Raw genomic sequence first — 26,262 nt, 5'->3', positions numbered from 1 at the left:
GTAGAGATGAGCTTTCACTATGTTGGCCAGGCTGGTCTGGAACTCCTGACCTCAAGTGATTCGCCCGCCTAGGCCTCCCAAAGTGCTGGGATTACAGGCATGAGGTCATCACTTTCTGTGGAAGAACAAATACACAAAGTGACAGTAGAGCAAGAGCCCAACAGAGGCACATTATGGCATCTCCATATTCTTCTTCTCCAAGAAGTCCCTTGATTTCCATCACTCTCTCAGTGGCTTTTATAATAAATAGAAATAATATACTAAAGTATAAAAATAATATACTAAATTCATTTATGAGTTCTAATGAGAATAAATATTTATGTCTTCCTCTCTAATTCTTTCAAGTTATACTTCTCTTAAAAGGACCTGGATGAGCATTTTTCTTGGCTTTAATTGTACTTGCATAATCTAAAATAACTAACATAAACTGAACTAAACTTTCCTTGTAAGCTGATACAAGAAGTGATTGAAACTATAATGAGGTAAGTAGGACATTAGTATATGTGTCCGTCATGCTCCTGTATTGATATTGATGCTCAAATAAACATACCTGTACACAAAGGCTCAGAGCATTTAGGAGTTTATATTAGATGACGTTGCATCATAAAAGTAAAGTTTACAATAATAATAATTCGTTAACTCTATGTAGGGGAGAACTTTTGTCTCATTTAGAGAGCTTTGTAAATACTTTACTATATATATCTTTTAATTAAAAAAAGAATGGAAAATTAACATTCTTACCCGAGTTTTAAAGGTGGTCAGAATCAAGGCTTGCCCATTCAATAACCATTTATTAGTTACTTACTATATTCCAGGTACTAAGCTTACAATTTAGAGAAGACTGATGCTGGTAAACTCTCAGAAATGAGTATATAATACAAGTTACAATTATCGTTATCTATGAAGGAAAGAAACCCAGTTCGTTGAGATCACAGAATCTGCTGTGATCTCTTCTGCTGCTTGCCCAAGAGTGCCTGATTGCAGAAGTGGGGGAAGCAGACAGGAAGGTTCATCTAGGGATGAAGCTCTGCCAGAGGTGCAGACAAAACGGAGAGGGCCAGGGGAGTTCAGGCTAAGTCTGGGAAGGCATCTCTGGGGACAATCTGAAGAATAAATAGGCACAAATTTATTTGCATGGGTCAAGAAAAGCTTTGCTTTGGCCGGGCGCGGTGGCTCAAGCCTGTAATCCCAGCACTTTGGGAGGCCGAGTCGGGTGGATCACGAGGTCAGGAGATCGAGACCATCCTGGCTAACACGGTGAAACCCCGTCTCTACTAAAAAATACAAAAAACTAGCCGGGCGAGGTGGTGGGCGCCTGTAGTCCCAGCTGCTCGGGAGGCTGAGGCAGGAGAATGGCGTGAACCCGGGAGGCGGAGCTTGCAGTGAGCCGAGATCCGGCCACAGCACTCCAGCTGGGCGACAGAGCGAGACTCCGTCTCAAAAAAAAAAAAAAAAAAAAAAAAAAAAAAAAAAAAAAGAAAAGCTTTGCTTTAACTGAGAGAGAAGATGAGCTGGGAGAAGAAGAGCATTCCAGGTGGAAGATCAGCATATGCAAAGGTCCTGTGGCAGAATGGAAAGTGGTGCTCCAGTTTGTCTGTAGCACAGGGTCCAAGGACCAAAGTGGTACAAAAACAAGGCCTGAGAGGTGCGCAGGAGCTGCACGAAACAGGACAAGGTACATTGTTAAGCAATTTTGTTTTATACTAAGTGTAGTAGGAAGCCCTTGCATAACGGCTGGCATGATGTCACTTGAATCATAAAAACATCCATCTTCCTGCAGAAGAGAACAAAACCCCAGAGGACCAAGGTGGATTTAAAGAGCTCAAATGGGACTGGGCTGGTGTCAGTGGAGATGAAGCAAAGTGGGCAGAGAGGAGATGTATTTAAGAGGCAATGAATTGGATATAGGTAGTGAGGGAGAGTTGGGTTTCAGATTTCGTAACTGAACGCCCTGCGGTGACATTCACTGAGACGGGGAGTAGTAGAAAAAGAACACATTTGTAGGGGAAGAGTATGAACTTTGTCTTTGATGATAGTCCCTTTGTCTGGAGAGAGACACAGTTTGAGTGGAGAAAAAAGCCTGGGTTTGAGCCTTAAGGATGATAGGAAGAGGAGGATGAGGCTGCGGGAATGGCCAGGGAAGTAGATGAGATGTCTGGAGTGGTGTCCCAGAAGCAAACTGAAGAGGGGATGCTGGGGGACAGCAGCTGGTCATGTTACAGGCTGCTGAAGATTAGGATGGCTGAGAATGGCCTGCCGGATTGGGTGGCCAGAGTTCATGGCAACCTTAGTGAGGACACCTCCTTTCGTGACCTCTAGGTGTGACAGAGAAGATGTGTGCAGGTTTGCTAGTCTTGTGGGTCTGATGGCAGGCCTTTGAGAAAATTTCTGCTGGATGGCTTCAACTTCTCAGTGAAGTAAAACAGGATGTCATTTGCTAGGAGAGAGGAGGGGTGCTAAGGGTTGGAGGCTTTAGGGGAAATGTTTGAAATAATAGTAGAGGAGATAGAAAAAAATGTGCTAGAATTTTCCTTTGGGTTTCCAAGGTTCATGTGAGATGAGAGATGACTAATTTAGAATTAATAATCTGCCTTGTGAGGTGAATTTGCCCAAGAGTACCTGATTGCAGAAGTAGGGGAAGCAGACAGGAAGGTTCATCTAGGGATGAAGCTCTGCCAGAGGGTGCAAACAAAACAGAGAGGGCCAGGGGAGTTCACGACATTGGCAAGGATGCTACTGAAATGATGAACTGCAGAATCTATGCTGCATCAGGGAAAGACATTAGAAAGGAAAGGAGAGAAGTCCATGAACCAGGGGCCTTGATGAGGCCAAAAGATGGTACTAGGGAGGGTAGTGGATCAAGCACATCGGAAGGGAAGAGGAGGTTTGAATTAGTGATTGTGGAGAAGATCACAAGGTCAGGAATGTGATTTTGGGAGTAAGTGGTTGAGGCAGGGGAGGAGAAAGTCATTGCAGAGAAAGTCTAGAGACTGGGAAGCCAGGGAACGGAATGAGGGTCCCTGTCGATGTTGAAGTCATCCAGGAGGATGGAAGGACCTGCTTGGAAAGGAGAGGAAGACCACAAGGCAGGGGCCACAGGCCTTGAGAATGAGAAAAAGGTTGGTAGATGACAGTAACTGGGAGAAAGGGAGGGGAGGGATATGGCTGAATGGTAAAAGCAAGGAAGCGTGGGGGGCCCTGCCCACCTGGGCCCCACAACACCTGGGCCTGAGGGAACCAATGGCCATCGCTTGCAAAGAAGTGGTCTTGCTGGAATATCAGGTTTTGGGATGTACACAGAACTAGAATACAGGTCTGTCAGTGCGAGTATAATTTTCTATCCAGCACATTTCAGTATATTTTATCAATTATGATTTTCACTACCGCTGGTACTGTCACCTGTTCCCATGATGACTGCTGTGCATTTCTCAAATAATTTATGCTTTACAAAGTACTTTGGCATAAACATCATGATTCACCATCTCTGTAGCACCTGGGTAGATTTCATACAGGTCTAAAAGAATAGGGATTGTAAAGTTTAAAAATCAACATATTTGGATTACATATTCTAGGACCCTGTGGTCAATGCTAGAGAATAAAGAAGTACTTTGACAAAATGAATTGGATGATTACTTAGATTCATGGCATCAGTCATATCTCTATCAGGCAAGTTTATTTCTTTTAGAATATCCAAATAATTCTCATATAGGAAATAACTCTTCATTTACTCTTATTTTTCTATTTGCGGTATGATATCTCTCCCATATAATGATGTTAACATCATAGTCTAGTATCCAAGTCTGTAGACCAAAGCATAGGCACATTATTGGGCTGGGACAATCTCTACAACATGGCAGACCATCATGCAGTCCTACAGCTTCTTCAAGCTTTTCCCCCAAAACCCCCTACTTTTGTCTTCGCTCCCCAAAAGTAGGTCATCCTGTGATGACCTACAGTCACACGCTGAAAGTGTGTGACTGTACTGATGTTGGCTCTAGCAAAGCTCCTGGTCCTCTTAGGCAAGGGGATCTTAATTACGTTGTGTGTCAGAGGTAGTAAGCATTGCACATTTCCTTAACAATGCTGTTGGTACACTTGTTTGGAGGAAGTGGCAACAGGGAGATACAATCTTGAAAACATAGTTTAACGACTAGCAAAACTACCTCTAAGAGAGAGTTCTGAATGCTACAACTTGGAGGAACCAGACTAAAAGATACTCTAGTCTGGAGATCTATGGCAGTACTGAATGATACTAACTCTGAGTATGACATCCCTTCTCAGAGAAAAAGTTCTGTTTCTCTCGGGAATTTCATCACTGGCTTTGAAACCATGTTCCAACCCTGGCCCGAGAGCTTGTGAGATAGGATGTTCCTAGATGTTTCAAACGAATCTCTTTTATTTTAAATGAAACCTACAACGATGTGATAATGCAAGTCAAATACGAATGGAAAAATTCTCCAATATCTGGATCCAGTCTGGAGGTATGGATTTGACCTAAGCTCTTTATCTTGATGAATCCAGAAAATATCTTTTTTTTTTCATTTGTTTGTTTTTTGAGACAGGGTCTTGCTCTGTTGACTAGTGCTTGGAGTGCAATGGCACAATCTCGGTTCACTGCAACCTCTGTCTCCCGGGTTCAAGAGATCATATCTTAGCCTCCTGAATAGCTGATACTAAAGGCGTGCACCACCACATCTGGTTAATTTAAATTTTTTTTTTTTTTTTGGTAGAGATGCGGTCTCACTATATTGCCCAGGCTGGTCTCGAAGAACTCTTAGGCTCAAGTGATCTGCCCACCTCAGCTTCCCAAAGTGCTGGGATTACAGGCGTGAGCCACTGTGTCTGGCAAAAATATCTTTTATTCACTAAACAGTTCAACATATATATTCCCTCACTTGGAATGGAAAATACCTACAAAGAATTTTTGTACCACAAGTTCATTCTCATACATAAAGAAAATGGGGAATAATTTTGAAATGTGTAAGAAAAGTCTTTGGAATCTTTGTGGAGATATAACAATGGTTCCTAGTAGCTCTATCACCAAAAGTGGTGTGCAGTCGATTCAGAGTCACAAGGCAGAATGTTTCAGAAAGGGCTCTTCCCTTCGACGTGCTTGGAGAGTGACTTTGGAATGCAATAGTAATTTAGAGCAGGGACAGTAACCCTTTTCTGCAAAGGACCAGAGAGTAAATATTTTAGGCTTTGCAGATCATGTGGTTTCTGTTGCTATTACTCATGTCTGGTGTGAAAGCTAGCATAGAACAGGCATGGCTGGGGTCCAATTACACTTTATTTATGGACACCGCAATTTAAATTTCATATAGTTTTCATGTGTCATAAAATACTGTCTTAATTTTTTTTCTTTCTTTCTTTCTTTTTTTTTTTTTTTTAGATAGGGTCTCTCTTTGTTGTCCAGGTAGGACTGCAGTGGTGAAATCACAGCTCACTGCAGCCTCAACCTCCTGGGCTCAAGGAACCCTCCTGCTTCAGCCTCCCTAGTAGCTGGGACTATAGACACTTGCTACCTCACTTGGCTTATTTTTAATTTTTTTGTAGAGAAGGGGATCTTGCTATGTTGCCCAGGCTGGTTTTTAACTCTTGGGCTCAAATGATCCTTCTGGCTTGGCCTCCCACAGCACTGGGATTACAAGCATGAGACACCTGCCCAGCAAAACTTTTTTTTCCCCAACCATTTCAAACTGTAAACCCCATTCTACTTGGGGGGCATTACAAAAAACAGGCAGCCATTTGTCAAAACCCGATAGAGTGCGTTTTCAATTAGGGAATTGGGAAGGCCAAGAGAAAGAACACACACATATAGTTGCCTTTCATTCACCTTCACTGGAGGAAACACATGGCCACTTAACAGGAGCTATTAGGCCAGATTCCTGTTACCTGGGGAGTTCTGAGGTGAAGAACAGGGTGAACAGCGAGGAGAGAAGCTATACCCAGGGTGGAAGGCAGCCTGCAGGGGGACGTAGGACATAATCTCTTCTTCAAAGAGACTGCAAATGAAAAAAAAAAAAGAAAAAAAGAAAGAAAGAAAAGAAAAGTCAGTTTTACGTCCCTGAGAAAGTGTTCATAAATTGGGGCAGCAGCAGTTACAGTTCTCACAAAGCAACCAAAGCAGTTTGATTTAAATGTAGTATAGAAAGATGGGTACAACCCGCTTGCAAATTCTCAGTGTTGTTTTAAACCCTGATTAATCCTACAACAACGTCTCCATCAAGTACTTTATGCAGCTCTTGCTACTTCAGTTGGCAAATCTAAGGACTGTGATGGACACGGGTACAAGGGTGGGGTCCCATTTGCGTTGCAGTTACTAGAATCCTCTAGAACAAGTGGTGAGTGTTTCAGTCTAGACCATTTTCAGGGTGGTCGTGACGGAGGAGAGCTGGCCAGGGAAGCTTTTCCAGAAGGATTTCAGGCCTAGCCCCTTACCTCAGCAAAATGACCAGATCCGCATCACAGGACAACTTCTCAAGCCCGTGATTACCCTCAGTCCGAATGTAATGGATTTTCTCCCTGAATCATGTGAGAAAGAAGAGGAAAATTAGACGCCAACACATAAGCTCAGGAATACATCTTCTTCGGATCTCTTATTTCCTCTTCCAATACTGCTGAATAGCAATGTCCTAACGTCCCACGTATTTTGCAGAATTCTAAGCTTGTATCACAGGCTCTCAGGATGCTCTATAATGGATGGCTTTTCTACAGACTTGCACAGGTACAGAAGCTGAGGAACACAGCAAAGTTAGGTCCTCAGGTAGCTAAGACATTCAGCAGCAGAGCTAGGTAAGAGACGGCTCCTGAAAGACTGTTCTGGGGCCGGGCACAGTGGTTCACGCTTGTAATCCCAGCACTTTGGGAGGCCAAGGCGGGCGGATCACGAGGTCAGGAGTTTGAGACCAGCCTGAGAAATAATGGTGAAACCCCGTCTCCACTAACAATATAAAAATTAGCCAGGCGTGGTGGTGCCTGCCTGTAAGCCCAGCTACTCAGGATGCTGAGGCAGGAGAATCGCTTGAACCCGGGAGGCGGAGGTTGCAGTGAACTGAGATCATGCCACTGCACTCCAGCCTGGGTGACAGAGTGCGACTTCATCTCAAAAAAAAAAAAAGACTGTTCTGGGCTCATGTCATGTTGGAAGCCATGGGAAGAAAGAGTGAGCTGGCGGGTAGGTGTCTCTTGAGAAATCTTGTGCCTGATGGAAAATTTATAATGCCACATTGGGCAGAGAGGGGGCCCGGCCCCAAGAACCAAGAACAGTCTCCTAGGTCAGTCAAGGCACAGGCATCAATTTTGTCTCTGTTAGCTACAACTTCATTTATTCTGATCCTTTTAGACAACCTCCAACTCCAACTCGGCAAATTCTTTCAAGTAAGTCTATGGATAAGTAGGAGTTTTTGGATCAAATTAACTTTTTAATTTGCTTCCCTGATGTTATTTAAATATTACAAACACCATATCCAGAATCTTTCTATTTTATGCACGCTTCAAAGGAGTTAATATTTTTTGCCTTTTTTGAAGAGATGCAGCAGAAATCAGGGAAAATTAAGTATCTGTTTTTTAAAAATCTTTAACTTTTTTCTTTTTTTGTTTAATTTTTACTTTGAGGTAATTTTAGAGTCATGTGTAATTATAAGAAATAAACAGACAGATCCTGTATACCCCTCACTCAGTTTCTCCCAGTGGTAAAAGATGGATGATTTTCTTTTCTTCTGTTTTCTTTCTTTCCTTTTTTTTTTTTTTTGAGACAGAGTCTTGCTCTGTTGCCCAGGCTGGAGGCAGTGGTGCAATCTCAGCTCACTGCAACCTCTGCCTCCCGAGTTCAAACGATTCTTGTGCCTTAGCTTCCTGAGTAGCTGGGATTATAGGCGTGCACTACCACACCCAGCTAGCTTTTTGTATTTTCTTTAAAAAAAAATTATTTTTTTTGAGACAGGGTCTCACTCTGTCGCTCAGTCTGCAGTGCAGTGGCCTGTTCATGGCTCACTGAAGCCCCAACCTCCCAAGGCTCCAGTGATCCTCCTGCCTCAGTCCCCCCATGTAGCTGGGACTACAAACACACACCACTGGGCTCGGCTAATTTTTGTATTTTTAGTAGAGACAGGGTTTCACCATGTTGCCCAGGCTGGTCTCGAACTCCTGGGCTCAAGAGATCCGACCGCCTCAGCCTTCCAAAGTGCTGGCATTACAGGCATTAGCCACTGCGCCTGGCCCAAAAGATGAATGATTAAAAAAAATACATATATTTTCCAAAATACTGCAGATACAACTTTTTCCTCTCTTTGATTATATTAATATAAATCCAAATCTTCACCATAACTTAGAAATTTTCAGGCAAAAAATAGACTCAATTTGACCTTTTGGTATGGAGATCTTTTTTTTTTTTGAGAAGGATTCTTGCTCTGTCGCCCAGACTGGAGTGCAGTGGCTGGATCTCAGCTCACTGCAAGCTCTGCCTCCCGGGTTTACGCCATTCTCCTCCCTCAGCCTCCTGAGTAGCTGGGACTACAGGCGCCCGCCACCTCGCCCGGCTAGTTTTTTGTATTTTTTAGTAGAGACGGGGTTTCACTGTGTTAGCCAGGATGGTCTCGATCTCCTGACCTCATGATCCACCCATCTCGGCCTCCCAGAGTGCTGGGATTACAGGCTTGAGCCACTGCGCCTGGCTGGAGATCTCTTTTTTTTAAGGCAAGGGAAGATTTTGAGCCTCTACAAAGATAGACAGAATGGGATTAAACAGGGAAATGCACTCTGATCCAACTTCAGTGCAGGTGAAGCACTGTTGCAGGAAATGGCATCATCAGAACCTAGGGGGTGTTCACAGTGGCTTCTTTGATGGGGGTTTGAAAAAGGGAGCAGCACTGAGCACGTGTCATTCAGCAGGGAACGTGTGGAAGCCCAGCCAAGAGAACAGAACATCCCCACCCCTCTTGTCACCTTCTTCTCCCTCTGCCTATGTCCTTGACCCCAGCCCTGGGCTTTCTCCTCCAAATCCTCACAGCCCTGTTGTTTGGAAGATGCTCTTGAATCGTCTCTAATTTAATGACTTTGGCCTTATGAATGACCTCAAATTTATACGCTCTGCCAATGATAATGCCCCCTGGGCAGGTTATCCTCCTGCCCCAAGGGATCCACATCTGGTTAAGCCCCTGGCCTCCCTTCCTGGAGGAAAAAGAAGCCCAGAGAGGGCCATCTCCACTAAAGCAGCAAAGTGCAGTCCCCAGTTTAGAAAGTGCCACCTAGTGCAGTGGTTCTATCGTGGCACCACCGTATGGACCACATCCAGGTGTCTGAATGCTAAGCACAATTTTCTGAGAGTTTTGGTGGCTCTCCATCAGACATTATATTTTCTGTCATGTGTAGCAACATTTCATGCAGAGCCAGTGGTGTGAGGGAGCTCCAGATGCCCCTGGGACTTCATCCCAAAGTGCACTGAGAACTGAGGAAGACATCTGAGGGTGAGAATGCCGGCTGTCTCTCCTACATATATCCCTTGACCATCAGGAGAACTCCAGAGCACACTTTCCCTGGAGCTCAGGACAGGACAGGCACCTGCCTCCTTGACATCCTGACATTTGAAGCCACTTGTGGCTTCAACGACCTCAAAACTCAATATCCAAAATGAAGTCCTTGACGTTCTTCCTCTCTTCAAGCCAGTTCCTCCTCCACTCTTTCCCATCTTAGTAAATGACACCATTATCCACTCACCTGTGCAAGCCCCACATTTGGCTATCATTCTTAATTGCTCTCTTCTCCTCACCCACCATGTTCAAGCTGTCATCAGCTCCTGTTGTTTTTGCATCCACAGTATCACTCCAAACTGCTCCCTCCTCTTCATCCATATTTTCCCATTATCCACACAACCATCATCTCTCACGTGGATGAATATAATAGTCTCCTGCATAGCCCCTGTTCCATCTTATGCTCCTCCCCAGCCTATCTTTTCCCCACAAAGCTGCCCAAACATTGCATCTGTGTTTTTAACGACCACAGCTGCAATCATATTTCATCGGTGGTCATGAAAAACAGACAAAAAAGGTCATGAAAAAGCAGCTGTGGTCATTGAAAACACAGATGCAATCCTATTTCTTTCCAGCAGAAAACTTCTCAATCACTTCTCAAATAGAATTGCAATTCAAATAAAATCTTTCCTGTTGGTGATAGGGCCTCCCTCTCCAACTTCACCACGGTAGGTCTTGCCTATCCTCCCAATCTACCCCTGGGCCACACTAGCTTTCTTTCATTCTTCACGTAGGTCTAAGCTTTTCCTGCCTCAGGGCCTTTGCATACTCTCTCCCTGACCTCTACTTTGCATCGCAAGGGACCATGCCTTCTCATCCTTTACATTTCAGCTTAAGCCTTCTCTGCGTTCTGTTTAGGATGTAAGTACTCTTCCTTTGTACCAGTATATTCTTCACTATTGCTGAATTCTAATCATGTTCATGGCACTTAACATATTATGTAGCTGTATATTTGGCTTAAAAAAACAAACCCCAAACTTGTCTATTATCTGTCTCCCTCCATGGATTGCAAATTCATTGAGAATTTACATGTCTGTTTTGCTTGCTACTGCATACATAGCCCGGGGACAATCCTGATTCAGATGAGTGACACAATCAAAGCACCAGTTGAAGGACCGCCTCCATGCCCCTTAAAGATAACAGATGCCATTAACCTCTGGGTGTTTTGGCCCCATCCCCTTCTCTACATGTGGCTTCCTGCCTTTCACTGCAAGTCACTGCTGTCAACTGGACAGTTTTCTAAATACTCAAACCCAGCAACTGGCTTTGCGGACCCAAGACAGAGACTCCATGACTCCCTGAGAACAGCAATGGCTGAACAGAGGTCACCATCTGCTCTTGGGGACTACAGACGAAGCCATGAGTTCTTCCGGGTGGGGTCCTGAGGAGAGTGGTATTCTCTTCAACTCCTGAACCTTCCAAGTGGATCTGACTCACCCTGACATGGTACTCAGGGGCAGGTGGAGGCCTCATCATAGAGAGCAGGGCCCGGCTTCCTGCATCTCTTAAGCTTGACCTCCTGAAGAACAAGTTCTTGCTCTTTTCTTTCTGCTTTTTAAATTCTATCATCACATAGTCTAGTTTCTGATAGTCATTGTGAGCCTTCTGTTTTTGATGAAATATTTGGGTTCTCAACCTGGGTCCACAGTTTCTTTAGGGTCCATCAACTATTTGAAATTATATTCAGAGGTTTATATTTATATGTGGAGGAGAGTCCAAAAGAGCTTCCATCTGCATCTCAAAGGAGTCCATAACCTTCAAATAGGCTATTAGTTTCTATACTAGATAATTTCCAAGTTGTTTTTCCAATTCCAATGTGGCCCGATTTCAAGTTACCCCAGCTCTGCAAAATCATAAGTGTACAATCCCATATTGCAACAAAACATTTAAAGTTTCTTGGATTTTGTTATAATGTGATATATGATAGGGCTGAAAACAGTTTACTGCCCTTTGGAAATATATTCCACTCATTTATATAGGGAATTACTTTAAAAAAAAAAAACTTTTCTAATGATTACAATGAGACTTTTGTGTCTAAAGAATGTTCAAGAACAACCATGTGCCAAAAACCCTTAAAATAATACAACTCCCCTGGAAATCCCTTGAAAATTCCCTTAGGTTGTTAGGTGAGTCAAAGAGCAGTCCACGAATGAATGACCCAGGTGGTTGAATACGACCCTGTCTTCTGCAGCAGTACAGTAATGAAACTTAGGGAGAGAATTCTTAAGAGTTGAACATAAATGAAAGTGACCATTCATCATGCTAAAGATCATTGGTTCATGCTAAAGATCTTTCATTCACTCTAAAAGTAATTGGTGTTTCCTATTTTCAAAGTAGAGGACCCGGTTCTAAGGGGCAGAGTGGGCACAAAGACAAGGAAGAGAAAGGCCTTGCTCTAAAGAGCTTAGAGTGCTATAGGGAGACACAAACAAATGGCAGAATACGAGAGATCTAAAAATATCTTTGAGGCACAAAAAGCATGCTATCAAAGCAGGACAAAAGAAATACTAGGAAACCATCATTCTCAGCAAATTAACGTAAGAACAGAAAACCAAACACTGCATGTTCTCACTCATAAGTGGGAGCTGAACAATGAGAGCACATGGACACAGGGAGGGGAACATCACACACCAGGGCCTGTCAGGGGATAGGGGGCCAGGGGAGGGATAGCATTAGGAGAAATACCTAATGTAGATGACCGGTTGATGGGTGCAGCAAACCACCGTGGCACATATATACCTATGTAACAAACTAGTACGTTCTTCACATTTATCCCAGAACATAAAAGTATAATAAAAAAATTAAAAACAAACAGACAAACAAAAAAACCAAAAAAAACACACAAATGCCATGGCAACATCAGGAAGTTCCCACCCCTGCCAAAGAAAAGAAATACTAAAGCCTGCCTACATCACCAAATTTTTGCTTTTGATGTGAGCCTTTAAAATGGGATAAGATGTCCTTAACAGGGAAGTCATTCCCAGAAAGACAAAGGCAGGAGGGTACACAGCCTGTGTGGTGGAGGTGGAATACCCTGGAAGGAAAAGCTTAGCACAGGATGGACAGTTAGGTTAGGGCCAGACTTTGGAGACCATGGACACTGTGCTTAGAAATCTTGACTTTAGGCTGGGTGAGGTGGCTAACATCTGTAATCCCAGTACTTTGGGAGGCTGAAATGGGTGGATCCCTTGAGGTCAGGAGTTTGAGACCAGCCTGACCAACATGGTAGAAACCCCATCTCTACTAAAAATACAAAAATTAGCAAAATTTTGCTGGGTGTGGTGGCACGTGCCTGTAGTCCCTGTTACTCAAGAGGCTGAGGCTCAGGAATTGCTTGAACCTGGGAGGCGGAGGTTGCAGTAAGCTGAGATTGTACCACCTCACTTCAGCCCAGGCAACAGAGCAAGGCTCTGTCTCAAAAACAAAAAAATCTTGACTTTATTTCATATGTGATGGAAACCATGAAAGCTTTTTTGAAGGATAGGGAGGACATGATTTAATCTATGCTTTAAGTAGGCCACTTGGTTATGATAGGGTGATAGGGAATATTTTAGGAGAAACCCCTGTATGGTCCAGAAGATAAACGATGAGAACCTAAACTTGAACCATGGCAGGGAGAAGAGAAAACGAGGATGGAGGAGAGAGTATGAGGAGGGGAAGGTTTAGATGTGGAGGTGGAAGAAGAGGGAGGAGAGGCGATCAGGGACAGCTGGGAGGGTAGTGGCTCTAATTTACAGAGTGAAAATACAGGGAAAAGAGGTGTCAAAGAGGGGATGCTGGAGGGGAAAGAATGGTGAATGATCCATTCTGGCGGAGTGGCAAGGGTTGAAAAGCAAAGAGTCTACTTGAAGTTGTTAGTGATTCCCCGAGGAAGTCAGAGTAGGGTATTGCAGGTATCAGCCCCATTCACAAGACTGCACCACATGGGCAGGGAAGAATGAAATGCAGCCATTGCTGGGATTCTCGCTTGCCCTGCCTTAACCTTTACACATCCTCATGTAAGTATCGCAACCATACCCACTTTGTGACCTCCATTTGGGAGATTAAGGGCAGAGGGTTGAATAACACACCTCCATCAATAGTCCCTACCTGTTGGAGTAAGAATTCAAATGTCAAAGGGATGTGCTCTTAACCCCCATGCCTCTCCAGTTTTTGGAATGTTGGAGAGTAAACCAAAGCAAAAAGATATTTGAATATTTTGGTGAGAAAGCAGGATTTAAGTTCGGGGAATATTTTCTCTTTTTATCATTTTAGATCGCTATCCCTTCCACATGAAGTGATTCAGAGTTTCAGGGGCACTTGTTCAAAAATGACCCTGATGAAGAATAAGATGTAAGTAGTTAGAACACACAGGAAACATTTTGTTTGCTTGTTTATTTTCGAACATGACCACTCGATATTTGGTTTACCATTCAACAATTATATTTCAAAACTAAAAGTAATTTATATGGTGCTGTACATAAATAATTTTTTAACGGAAGTTATTTTGTTTCCTTCCTGTCCTTCCCTCCAAGTCAATGGAAATCATTTCAGTACCATATAAATGATATGTAATCTGATAATATGGCCGTCTCTGATGATGCCATTTCCCAGAATACAGGAACCCCAAACCCTTCATCTTGAGGATTCAAGTTCTCTTTAATGCACACATAGAATGCATAATAAGCTTCTGCTCTTTCTCCACAGAGGTGTTTTCCCACCAGGAAAAATGGCTGGAAAGACCTAGAGTTCCAGGGAGTGAGGGGCGAGGCTTACCTGAGTGTGTGGTTTCTTGCTAAGCTTGGCTGACGCTCTTGCAGCATTTCAAAAATGTTTGGCTGGCGAAGAAATGCCACAATCTTGTCATTATATGCTGAAACAGACAAAAGCATAGAGTTGTGGTTGAGTCTGCAGTTGTGGTTGAGTCTGATAATCACTCTGATGATTGGAAAATGGCTGCTTGATACCAGGATTAATGAAGGCGTTTGAAGGGCAGGCAGCATACTCATCAAAAAAATGTAAGCTCTTGAGAGTTTTTAAAATGTGACATAATAGCATTATAATTTTTTAAGGGATCAAACTAAAAGTGAACCAGATCTATGTTAATCGTCCTTAACGCTCCAGGATCTTTACTGGGTATTAATGCATCTCTGCATGAACAGGTAAAGGAGAACAAAATAGCTCTCCCATAAGAGGAGTTCTCCTCTCTTCCTTCTAACTTTTCTTGATCATTTTGCCATAGTTATGGTAAAAGATTCTTTATGAGTGCAAAGAAATCCATGTGTTGATTTCCCAGTAGTGATAATGGAAACACCTTTTAGATGCTCTCATTTCATTTTCCTTGATACAAGTGGCATCTGTTTTGGAAAGAGGTGGCTGAAGTTAGGAATGGAGACTGCAAACTTTATGCCATACATACGTGGAAAGAGAGGTATACATTAAAAACTGTCTAGCAACAGTAAAATTCACCTCCCTCATTTAAACCATGCTCTTGTGCACGCGGTTAACAAATCACTGAACAGAATAAGGAAGAAAGGACCTAAGAGTTTGGGAAAGAATAGAAAAGAGAGGGAGGGGAACAGAGAGATGAGGAGGAAGGGAGAGGGGAAAAGGACAGAGGGGAGAATGGGAGCAGGGGTCGGGGAGTGCACTATATCCTAAAAGAGGAGAAAGGAAACGCAGAATGTTGAGTAGTAAAGGCTTCATGACAAAAACCAGAAAAGCAAACAAAAAGTCAAGGCTAGGTGTTGGTATTCTGTGAGCCCCTGGCTCAAAGAACCATGATACATACCCAGTGGCAATGACTCATGCTGATGTTGGCTTCGGATAGCAGCTACTAAACTGTGTCCTGGCCTGGCCAGTAAAGAGGCTCCTCTGTTTCTAGAAACTTCTGAGGCCTAATTTTAGAATAAAAGCACAAGCATTAGAAATTTGTATCAGTTTCAGTTGTCTTTTGATACCAATTTTTCAACCTAAGGGGTAAAAGATTCTGAAGTCACCTAAGTTAAAAAAGTAATAAAGTGATGGAAAAGAAAGCATACAAAAGTGTCTAAGCAGAGTTGATGATCCGCTATACTATGGTTAATAAAGCAATCTGGCTCATGCCTGTAATCCGCGCACTTGGGGAGGCTAAGACTGGTAGATAATGAGGTCAGGAGTTTGAGACCAGCCTGGCCAACATAGCGAAACCCCGTCTCTACTAAAAAATACAAAACTTAGCCAGGTGTGGTGGCAGGTGCCTGTCATTCCAGCTACTTGGGAAGCTGAGGCAGAAGAATTGCTTGAACCTGGAAAGTAGAGGTTGCAGTGAGCTGAGATCACTCTAGCCTGGGCGACAGAGCAAGGCTCTGTCTCAAAAAAAAAAAAAAAAAAAAAAAAAAAAAAAAAAGAAGTAAATCATGCCAAAGTCATGAATATTAATCAAATTAATACACTGAATGGCCCAAGAAACATTTCTCATCACAATCTGTTAAAGGGAGATAAATTCCAGATAAATATTATTGGTAAGGTAGGCCTATAACTTGACAATAGGTAGCATTGAACTTCAGTACTGAATGTATAATGGACTTCTTGTTGAAATAGTATTGATTACATTCATTCTTTGTTGAATGCCTGTTATTGCATTCACTGTGCTGGCTTCTGTTCACATAGCATCTTACATATCCTAACAAATTCTGCAAAATAAGCATTATTAAGCAAAATTTACAAACAGGGAATCTGAGGATCCAGGAAAAGTAAGGTTTCCCCAGATTTACAACCATTAGAGAGGTAACCAGGGTTCTAATACTTGACTGCAAAGAATGTATTTATTCCTTCCACGCGGCCTGCCTGCTTCCAATATCTTGGTTCTGCTTAAGCATTTTGACAAAACTTCAGAGATAAATAACTTGCTTAGCCTAAAGTTGACACTTGTGAGTGATGATTAACTTTAAACCAAATTACCTCAATTTTGCCAGTGTGGTGGCTCACACCTGTAATCCCAGCACTTTGGGAGGCTGAGGCGGGTGGATCACTTGAGGACCAGAGTTGGAGACTGGCCAACATGGTGAAACCCCATTTCCACTAAAAATCCAAAAATGAGCTAGGCATGGTGGCGCATGCCTGTAATCCTGGCTACTCGGAAGGCTGAGGCACAAGAATCCCTTGAACCCAGGAAGCAGAGATTGCAGTGAACCGAGATTACACCATTGCACTCCAGCCTGGGCAACACAGCAAGACTCTATCTCAAAAACAAAACAAAACAAAAAAAACTAACTTAGCTCAATTTTAAATTTTATAAGTTTAAAAACATCACCTTTGTAAAAGGTGAAAGAAAAGTTTGCTGATCAATAAACTATGCAGTTCTAGAACATGATAATGGACATTCTCACTATGATTCTACATACATTTTGTTTTTTAAGACTTTCGCAGAGTAAGATGTTAAAATCTATAGAGGCACTATAGATTTTCCACATTGCAGTACATTCACCAGATATATGGGATTGAATGTGGAGTGTAACTCATCCTATGATATTTGGCAAAGTATGCTAAAATGGGCTTTAAAATAGTTACGAATTTTGAAGTGTTAAAGACTTTAGACAAAGTAAATTTACAGAGTTTAACTGAGCAAAGAACAGTGTGAGAAGGGGGTGGTCCTCACTCAGAACCAGAACCAGAAAGGGCGGAGAGAGCACCATTCTGCAACCATGGGCAGGCAGCATTTATGGAGGGGGAATGGGAGCGTGGTACAGAAGCAGCTGGACTGGTTACAGCTCAGCGTTTGCCTTATTTGAACATGGTCTGATCAGTTAGCCACCTGCGATTGACTGAAGCTTGGCTGTTGTGACTGGCTGAGACTCAACCTTTTGTTGCCAAAGTATATTCCCAAATTAGGCTTTCAGTTAATTCATGTCCCAAGTGAGGTGGCAATCCATTACGTAACGACTCAAAAGTATGAAGGCATCCTCAAGCCAAGTTTAATTTCATGTAACAGATGATAATTTTGTAAGACACTTAGAAAGAGTTCAAACATCCAGATTAAAAAAAAGGAAAGACAATTCTCCCTTTGAGACCAGCCTAAAACTCACTCACACAGAATTCAGGAAGGTGATGAGGACTGGTGCTACAAAGTCTAGACAAGTCAATTCCAAAACGGCCACTTAAGAATAGGCCATGTGCAATACTGCAGATCATAATGTAGGGCAAATTACTTAATGATCCCTAACGAAAAACACAGGCATTGCTGATTTTCCTTTGGTTCCCACTTCCACACTCCACACCCAAGGATAACATCCTTTGTATGCAGACAGGGGCCACCAGTACATCCTTTGTATGCAGACAGGGGCCACCAGTTCACTCTCTGTATGTGGTAGTCTTTGCTGCTCTTGTGGAAGTTGGGTAGAGATGCAGATGCATCTGTTTTCTCTCCTGGTCCTTTGCCCATGGCTACCTGAAGGACAAGGGAATAGATTCTGTGCCATTTTGGTGGACTTCTCACTTTGATGTCATTAGCTCTCAGCTCTGCTCAGCTGGCAAAGCCAGATACCAGGGTTTAGAAGGTGGTATTTCTGCAGCAGCACATTCCAGTCTCAAATGTTTACAAAGCAAAAGATGAAAGAAAAGTTTGCTGATCAATAAACTATGCAGTATTGAATCCTCATACTTCTCTTTTTTCTCCATGAATAAATAAATACATACATAAAGGCTTTCTGGGACTGAAATGATAAGCCTCTTTTTCTTGGAGGGAATCATGTAACTTTGCCTTCATGTGTATTTAAAATATTATTGACCTTGTAAAGACAGGAGTCTCAGAGACCCATCAGCTGAAGGTTATCTAAGTGATACATTACAGAGCGAAACTGGGGAAACAGCCAGATCTGCTCGCTGAGCTCAGGAAGGCTTGGCTGTGCACTGAGCTCAGGAGACATTTGTTGTCTTGCCCTGAGTGAAAGTGTCTAACTGTCAGGGCATCACCCAGAAATGAATAAGGCATTGAAACAGAAAGAGGCTCACTTCTATTCCTGGCCCTCACAGGAAATTCATTAATGGCGCCTACTTCTGAGGTCACCCACTCACGGGTAAAACTAAGCCGGATTGAAAAACTTCAGAAACCAGCTGCAGTCCAGCTAGCCCAAAGGCAGATGACTGACTGACGAACATTCTTCAGGCTTAATACGAGTGTGATAGAGGAAATAACACAGTGGGAGATAGGGCTTGTTGCATCCCTGAGCCACAGAAACGTCTGCAAAGGGTTGGTTGGTACTGGATGGCTCATAGACCAAAGCCTGGAGGACAGGAGGGTTGGATAGAAACGCTCTTCTCCAACAAGGGGCCCAGGAACGGACAGCGATGAAGACAGTTTCAGGCAGGACTGGAGGAAATTCTGAGGGTCTAAGTTTGAACTAGGATTTAGTATGTGATACGATCCTTGAAGCCCGGCAGTGGTACTAAACAATCCATCCTGAGGGACGTCTGACAGCAACTGAGTGACTGATTTGAATCTCACTGCAAACATGATGTCAACATGGCTTTTTTTCTTTCTTTCTTTCTTTCTTTTTGAGATGGAGTCTCGCTCTGTTGCCTAGGCTGGAGTGCAGTGGTATGATCGTGGCTCACTGCAACCTCTGCCTCCTGGGTTCAAGTGATTCTCATGCCTCAGCCTCCTGAGTAGTTGGGATTACAGGTGTGTACCACCATGCCCAGCTAATTTTTCTATTTTTGGTAGAGATGGGGTTTTGCTTTGTTGGCCAGGCTGGTTTCGAACTCCTGACCTCAGGTGATCTGCCCGCCTTGGCCTCCCTCGGGGGTGTGTATGTGTGTGTGGGCACATGTGGTAAGGGGCAAGCGAGGGGAGAGAGAGCCCCGGTGGCCTGCCTCTCCCCAGACATGCTGTGACAACTCTTCCATAATTGGGTAAAACCCAGTTTGTGGTAGGGACTACTTTTAGGATTTCTTTTTCTTTTGATATTGATAGCTTTCATCATAATTGTAAATGTGAAAACTTCAAACATTTAGCTCTCCAGACAAAACAAAATAGATATCCTCAGAAAATAGTTTTCAGCAACTGGTAAACAAGCTGCTCTCCAGCGCTGCAGTTTGGGAATGTACCCTTGTGGATTTCCTTAAAGCTGTGATTGAAAATTGTATGTTTTAGACTGAATTTGGGTTAATCATCAGCTAACCCTCTCTCTGCAAACACTGGAGACTTGATGATAAAAAAAATGTAGCAAGTTCACAGGAAGGGCTCAAAGGACGAATTTACATTCATCTCTAGATTCCTTCTCTGTTCTGAAAACGGATCATTAACAAAGTTGTCAGAATTATCTGAAGGAAACAAAAGAGAGATATTTGAATTGTTCAATATTTTTATAATTAAAAGCAGGCAATAAACATCATGTTCAAGAAAGGCTTGTGTTAAATGATGGTAGATCCATGTGATAAAATATTACAGAAAAATGTTAATGGTGTGGAAATTGTCTACGAGGCACTAGGACATAGAACCATAGACAACACGATCTAATATCTTTATGCTTATGGGTACCAGTGTCTCCAGATGGGGAATTATGCTTTTCCATCTGTGTCTGTATTCTGCATTCATTACTTATTGTTCATACAGCAATGTGCCGCATAGCGATGTTTCAGTCAACAATGGATGCACAGGCAATGGTGTTCCCATAAGCTTATAATAGAGCTGAAAAAGTCCTATCACCTGGTCATGTCATAGCTGTCATAACATCATGGTATAATTGCTTTTAAAAAAATTAATTTAGACCAGGCACGGTGGCTCACGCCTGTAATCCCAGCACTTTGGGAGGCCAAGGCAGGTGGATCACGAGGTCAGGAGTTCGAAACCAGCCTGGCCAACATGGTGAAACCCCGTCTCTACTAAAGATACAAAAAATTAGCCAGGTGTAGTGGTGCATGCCTGTAGCCTCAGCTACTCAGGAGGCTGAGGCAGGAGAATCACTTGAACCCAGGAGGAGGAGGTTGCAGTGAGCCGAGATCATGCCATTGCACTCCGGCCTGGGAGACAAGGTGAGATTCCATCTCAAAAAAAAAGAAAAAAAAATTGAATCAACCCAAATGCCCATCAGTGATGAACTGGATAAAGAAAATGTGGCACATATACACCATGGAATACTATGCAGCCATAATAAAGGATGAGTTCATGTCCTTTGCAGGGATGTGGATAAAACTGGAAACCATCATTCTCAGCAAACTAACACAAGAAGAGAAAACTAAACACCGCATGTTCTCACTCATGAGTGGGAGTTGAACAATGAGAACACATGGACATAGGGAGGGGAACATCACACACAGGGGCCTGTAGTGGGGTTGGCGGGGGCGGGGGGAAGGAGAACATTAGGAGAAATGCCTAATGTAAATGACGAGTTAATGGATGCAGCAAACCAACATGGCACATGTATACCTATGTAACAAACCTGCACATTGTGCACATGTACCCCACAACTTAATGTATAATAATAAAAAAAAATTTAGCGTAGCCTAAGTGCACAGTATTTATATTCTACAGTAGTGTACAGTAATGCCCTAGGCCTCACCATCACTCACTCACTGACTCTCCCAGAGCAACTTACAGTCCTTCAAACTCCATTCACTGTAAGTGTCCTATACGGGTATGCTATTTTTAAAATCTTTATACTGTATTTTTACTTTACCTTTTCTGTGTTTAGATATGTTTAGAGGCACAAATACCATTGTGTTACAACTGCCTACAGGGTTCTGTACAGTTAATATTCTGCACAGGTTTGCAGCCTGGGAGCCACAGGCCATACCATATAGCCTAGGTGTGTGGTAGGCTGTACCATCTAGGTTTGTGTAAGTGCACTCTAGGATGTCCACAATGACAAGATTGCCTAACAACAACATTCTCAGAATGTATCCCTGCTGTTAAGTGATGTATGACTGTAATTTAAAAGTTCATGTTCAAAGTTGTCTGAATTTTACAAACTTCCAGCCAAACCTGTGACCAAGTGCAGGTTATATTGAACCAAGAGGAAAATGACCGATTTTAAGAAGCAATGCAGTGATTACTCTCCCCAAAAGCAAGCTTCCTGAATGAAGGTTCCTGCATGTCACCAGAGCCAATGAAATGACTTTTGCCATCAAAGAAGCTCGCTGCAAAGAATGACTAAGAGTGACTTCTGCTTCTAAAGTAAGACGCAGGTTTCTCTTCCCTGTTAGACTCTTGCCCTTTCCTGAGGCAGTCACTGTCAAGCTTTTTTTTGGGTGTGTACCTTCCAGAAATTTTCTATGACTAGCAATTTTCTAACCTGACCAAGATAAGATGGCAAAAGAAATGAAAAGTATGTGCTCTGCTTATCCTTCCTTATTGATGTCAACTTATATTAGGAATTGCAGTGTAAACAAGGCAAATGTGTTACCCTTTTGTGATTTCTTTGCTAAGATGGGATCCAGTATTCATAGCACTCCACTTATCTGTGACCTATTCTGGTCACACATTCTGAGGAGAGGTAAGTTCTACTTTGCTGGTGCTTGAATATTTTGCAGACAGATGTGCCTCCGCATTAAAATGCAAGTCAAAGTGTCAAATAACGATCTTTTTATGTATAAATCCTCTATTTGTAATAACTGCTTTCAGGAATCTGTCTGAAAATTTTCCAGGTGAGGTAAAGGACAATCCAAAAGATTTTTACCAATGTTTCTATTAATAATCTGCCATTGGGGTTTGGAGAAAAACATTTTACCATTTAGGATCCTTAATATAGAAACTCACTTTAATTTTGTCCTTACATGCAATTTATAAAAAATCAACTGCTGAATAACACTCAAGAGAATGGCTTATGTAGGTGAACAGAAAATACCCACACTTGTAAGTTGTAGTCTAAGAAATATCTATAGCTTAATTCCCTGTTGCCTGTGATACAGGACACAGAAAAACAATGGATTGTGGAAATAACCCACTGATGATTCCTGAGTCTCATATTTCCATCTGTTGAACTGTCATATCTAATCAGATATCCTGCTATTTTTCACACACATTATCAACTTGCCTAAAGACAAATCTGCCATCCTCCCTTCCTGCCTTTCCTGTTCCTCTTAGCTCTGTGCTGTTAATGGGACTCATAGTTACACGGTCCTGAAGACGTGGAATCAAGCCCCACAGACTCTGAGAATCACAGAGCTGGAACACACGTTAGTGGTCACCCATTTGCAGAGGAAGCTGGGGTTGCTAGCAGGGGAGGAATGAACAATGATTGATACCCAGCTCTTCTGTGGACATGCTGGAGCTGGAATGCCTGTCTGCAGACTGAAGTCCTAGTGACTTTTTCCTCCACACCCCCTGACTTTCTTGAGGCTTCTCCCCATGGGCTGCCCTTTGTTTTCTCTCTTTGTCACCTCAACGCGGCCTCATCCCCTTCCATCTGCTTGTGGCAGTGGTCTCCAGCAGGCCTCTCTCGAATCCCTCTTTGCCACAGCCCTTCCTGTTCTTGGCTTTCATAGTCTTCTTTTAAAAATATAAGTTTGTGGCCGGGTGTGGTGGCTCACGTCTGTAATCCCAGCACTTTGGGAGGCTGAGGCAGGCAGATCACTTGAGGTCAAGAGTTCGAGACCAGCTTGGCCAACACAGTGAAACCCCGTCTCTACTGAAAATACAAAAATTAGCCAGGTATGGTGGTGCATGCCTGTAATCCCAACTACTTGGGAGGCTGAGGCAGGAGAATCACTTGAACCCAGGAGGCAGAGGTTGCAGTGAGCTGAGATTGTGCCACTGCACTCCAGCCTGGGTGACAGAGCGAGACTCTATCTCAACAACAACAACAACAACAAAATGAGTTTGCGTGGATGGCTGTTGGGAAACCTGAGCTGTGGTCCTGAACTCCCTGTGTGAAGTGAGCTCTTGGTATTTCAGTTTACTAGACTGTAAAACAATGGTTCTTCACTGGGGAAATACTACCATCTATGGGTGTGTGGAAATGCTGGGGGCTGTTCTGTTTTGTTTTGTCATAATGACTAGGGAAGTGGGGGCACTCCTGACATTTAATGGATGGGGTCAGGAAAAAAACATCCTGCCATGTAATGGGACGATTCCACACATCAGAGAATTGTCCTGCCCCAAATGCCAAGAGTCTTTCCTTATCTCTCAAAATGTGTTTTAGAGATTATTTTACCCTGAAACGATGGGTGATTCAATTACTTTCCTCAAATTCATTCGGGGTCCCTTAAAAAAGTTCCAACTCTTCCACGCAGCACTAAAGTTTTCTGAAAACCAAGGCACAGCGAGTAGGGACCTGCTGCTCAGCTTAGACTGAACTAGTCACTGTCTCTCTGTGAGCCTTTCTCAATTCGACCTCTACACCTTTGCTTAGGCTGTGCTCTGTAAGGCTTCCTTTCCCCATCCTTTGTAGCTATTCTACCAGTTTTCAAGTTCTAGTCAGGTACCTTATTTTATTTTATTATTTGTTTTGTTTTGTTGAGACAGAGTCTTGCACTGTTGCCTAGGCTGGAGTGCAGTGGTGTGAACACATTTTGCTTCAGCCTCTACCTCCCAGGCTCAAGCCATCCTCCCACTTCAGCCTCCCAAGTAGCTAGGACCACAGGCGCAAGCCACCACACCAGACTAATTTTTAAATTTTTTGTAGAGAAAGGGTCTCGCCATGCTGACCAGGCTGGTCACAAACTCCTAGGCTCAAGCGATTCTCCCATCTCAGCTTCCCAAAGTGTTTGCATTACAGGCATGCCAGGTACCTTCTTTTATTTTATTATTTGTTTTGTTTTGTTGAGACAGAGTCTTGCACTGTTGCCTAGGCTGGAGTGCAGTGGTGTGAACACATTTTGCTTCAGCCTCTACCTCCCAGGCTCAAGCCATCCTCCCACTTCAGCCTCCCAAGTAGCTAGGACCACAGGCGCAAGCCACCACACCAGACTAATTTTTAAATTTTTTGTAGAGAAAGGGTCTCGCCATGCTGACCAGGCTGGTCACAAACTCCTAGGCTCAAGCGATTCTCCCATCTCAGCTTCCCAAAGTGTTTGCATTACAGGCATGCCAGGTACCTTCTTTTAAAAGATACTTTTCTTTGGTTTCTTTTGAACTTTTGTGGCACTTATCCTAACATCTCTCTTGCCACTCAACCATATTCTGATTTCTCTTGTTACTTAACTCTGTATGTATTTTTGGCCTGGCTTCAAAAATGGAATACAAACTTCTCCAAGGCAGGGATTGTCTCATACTTTGCATTCCACAGTGCTCATAGCAAGCCAAGCATGGAATCAATTTTCACTGAGCCAAATCACATCACAGCAAATGCAGTCAACATTTCCTACCACCCACTCCCCTCTATTTTGATACCAGAGTCCCTCTGTCTCCTTGTCCCTAGGCTGAGCGCTCTTGCAGTGGGAGGAACCACATATTTATTTTCTTAGAGGCTGAGTCTTTGTTTTCTCTGGTGCACTGCCTCTGGATCAGATACCCTCTGCCTCTTGGCTTCTCTCTCTGTTGCTTTTTTTAGTGTCCCCTTGTGTCAGTCAAAAGCTACCAGAAGAGAGAGGATGGGCACAGGGATGGATGAGGTTTGAAAATGTGACGAACAGTCAGGGTGGATGCATTAGGAAGCAGACAGATGGCTATTGCACAGCAACGCCCTTTCATCGTATGTGTTAGAGTCTTCCAGCTAGTTATTTATTTACTTATTTATTTTGAGACGGAGTCTCGCTCTGTTGCCTAGGCTGGAGTGCAGTGGCGCTCTCTCAGCTCACTGCAAGCTCCACCTCCCGGGTTCACGCCATTCTCCTGCCCCAGCCTCCTGAGTAGCTGGGACTACAGGCGCCCGCCACCTCGCCTGGATAGTTTTTTGTATTTTTTTTAGTAGAGACAGGGTTTCACCATGTTAGCCAGGATGATCTGGATCTCCTGACCTCGTGATCTGCCCACCTTGGCCTCCCAAAGTGCTAGGATTACAGGTGTGAGCCACTGCGCCCGGCCCCAGCTAGATCGTAACTGATACAGATGGCACTTTGCCATACATGTTATGGCAAATGATATTAATGATTTAAATGATATTAAATTCACTCTATTTGGGCTTTTCAATCCCATCAAACACATGTTTTAAAACAGGTAATGCAAGTGGTGTCCATGGTTTCAGTCTTGTTATTTCAGTTAGAAAGGTTTTAAATATTTACATTTCAGATTAATTTCTTGTCATTGTAAGAGATCTGTATTTTAGGGAATTCATCTTGCACAACTGAAGTTTTTGTTTTATTGGCAGTGAATCTGTCTGCAGTACTCAGCTACTTTATCACATGTAGTTACTCTATGTGGATACTGAAATTCTCTTAATGAGATTAAAGAGCTTGAACGTTTTAAGTAAATTTAAATGGTATATTCAAATTCATGAAGAATTTTGAATTTATTCCCTATAATCTCAAGACAATCCACCTTGTAGTTTGTGGAGTGTTACAGGAATGCCACCAGGGAGAGAGACTATGCATGTTGAACTGGGAAGCTGGGGCATTGCTTTCTGTAGTCTGTGAACACATCTGCATCTAGCAAATCCTGACACCCATGCAATGCTCAGGGATGTGGAGTACTCCCTCTCTGCCTGGTCACATACACCTTATGTATATGAAGGAAGAAAGATTTAGCATGCTTTCAGCAGTCTCCTGAAACAATGATACTTAAGACGACTCCATGAAAACAAAATTCATTTTATCACACTGGCATTAAGCCATGAGTGCCACTGGTTGGAAACAGTTATGTTTCTCAGAGTATACTGAGGACTCCTTCTGAAAAAGT

General features: G+C 43.0%; 1 protein-coding gene across 4 annotated transcripts in view; it reads right to left on the bottom strand.

The window, feature by feature from the left end:
* Positions 1-26,262, bottom strand: part of HECW1 (HECT, C2 and WW domain containing E3 ubiquitin protein ligase 1) — a 441,946-nt gene that overhangs the window by 58,860 nt on the left and 356,824 nt on the right. For all 4 annotated transcript variants that reach the window (XM_033193922.1, XM_033193924.1, XM_033193923.1 and 1 more), the window contains 4 exons: positions 15,301-15,406; positions 14,286-14,382; positions 6,442-6,525; positions 5,896-6,005 (listed from right to left, as the gene is read on the bottom strand). In XM_033193922.1, the coding sequence (XP_033049813.1) occupies positions 5,896-6,005; positions 6,442-6,525; positions 14,286-14,382; positions 15,301-15,406 (397 nt within the window). The remainder of the gene's footprint in view (positions 1-5,895; positions 6,006-6,441; positions 6,526-14,285; positions 14,383-15,300; positions 15,407-26,262) is intronic.

Source organism: Trachypithecus francoisi, unplaced genomic scaffold, assembly GCF_009764315.1.
Source record: "Trachypithecus francoisi isolate TF-2019V2 unplaced genomic scaffold, Tfra_2.0 Lachesis_group4, whole genome shotgun sequence".
In the NCBI taxonomy this organism is placed as follows: domain Eukaryota; kingdom Metazoa; phylum Chordata; class Mammalia; order Primates; family Cercopithecidae; genus Trachypithecus; species Trachypithecus francoisi.
Note: the sequence above shows the minus strand (reverse complement) of the source record. Positions and strands in the feature narration are given on the sequence as shown.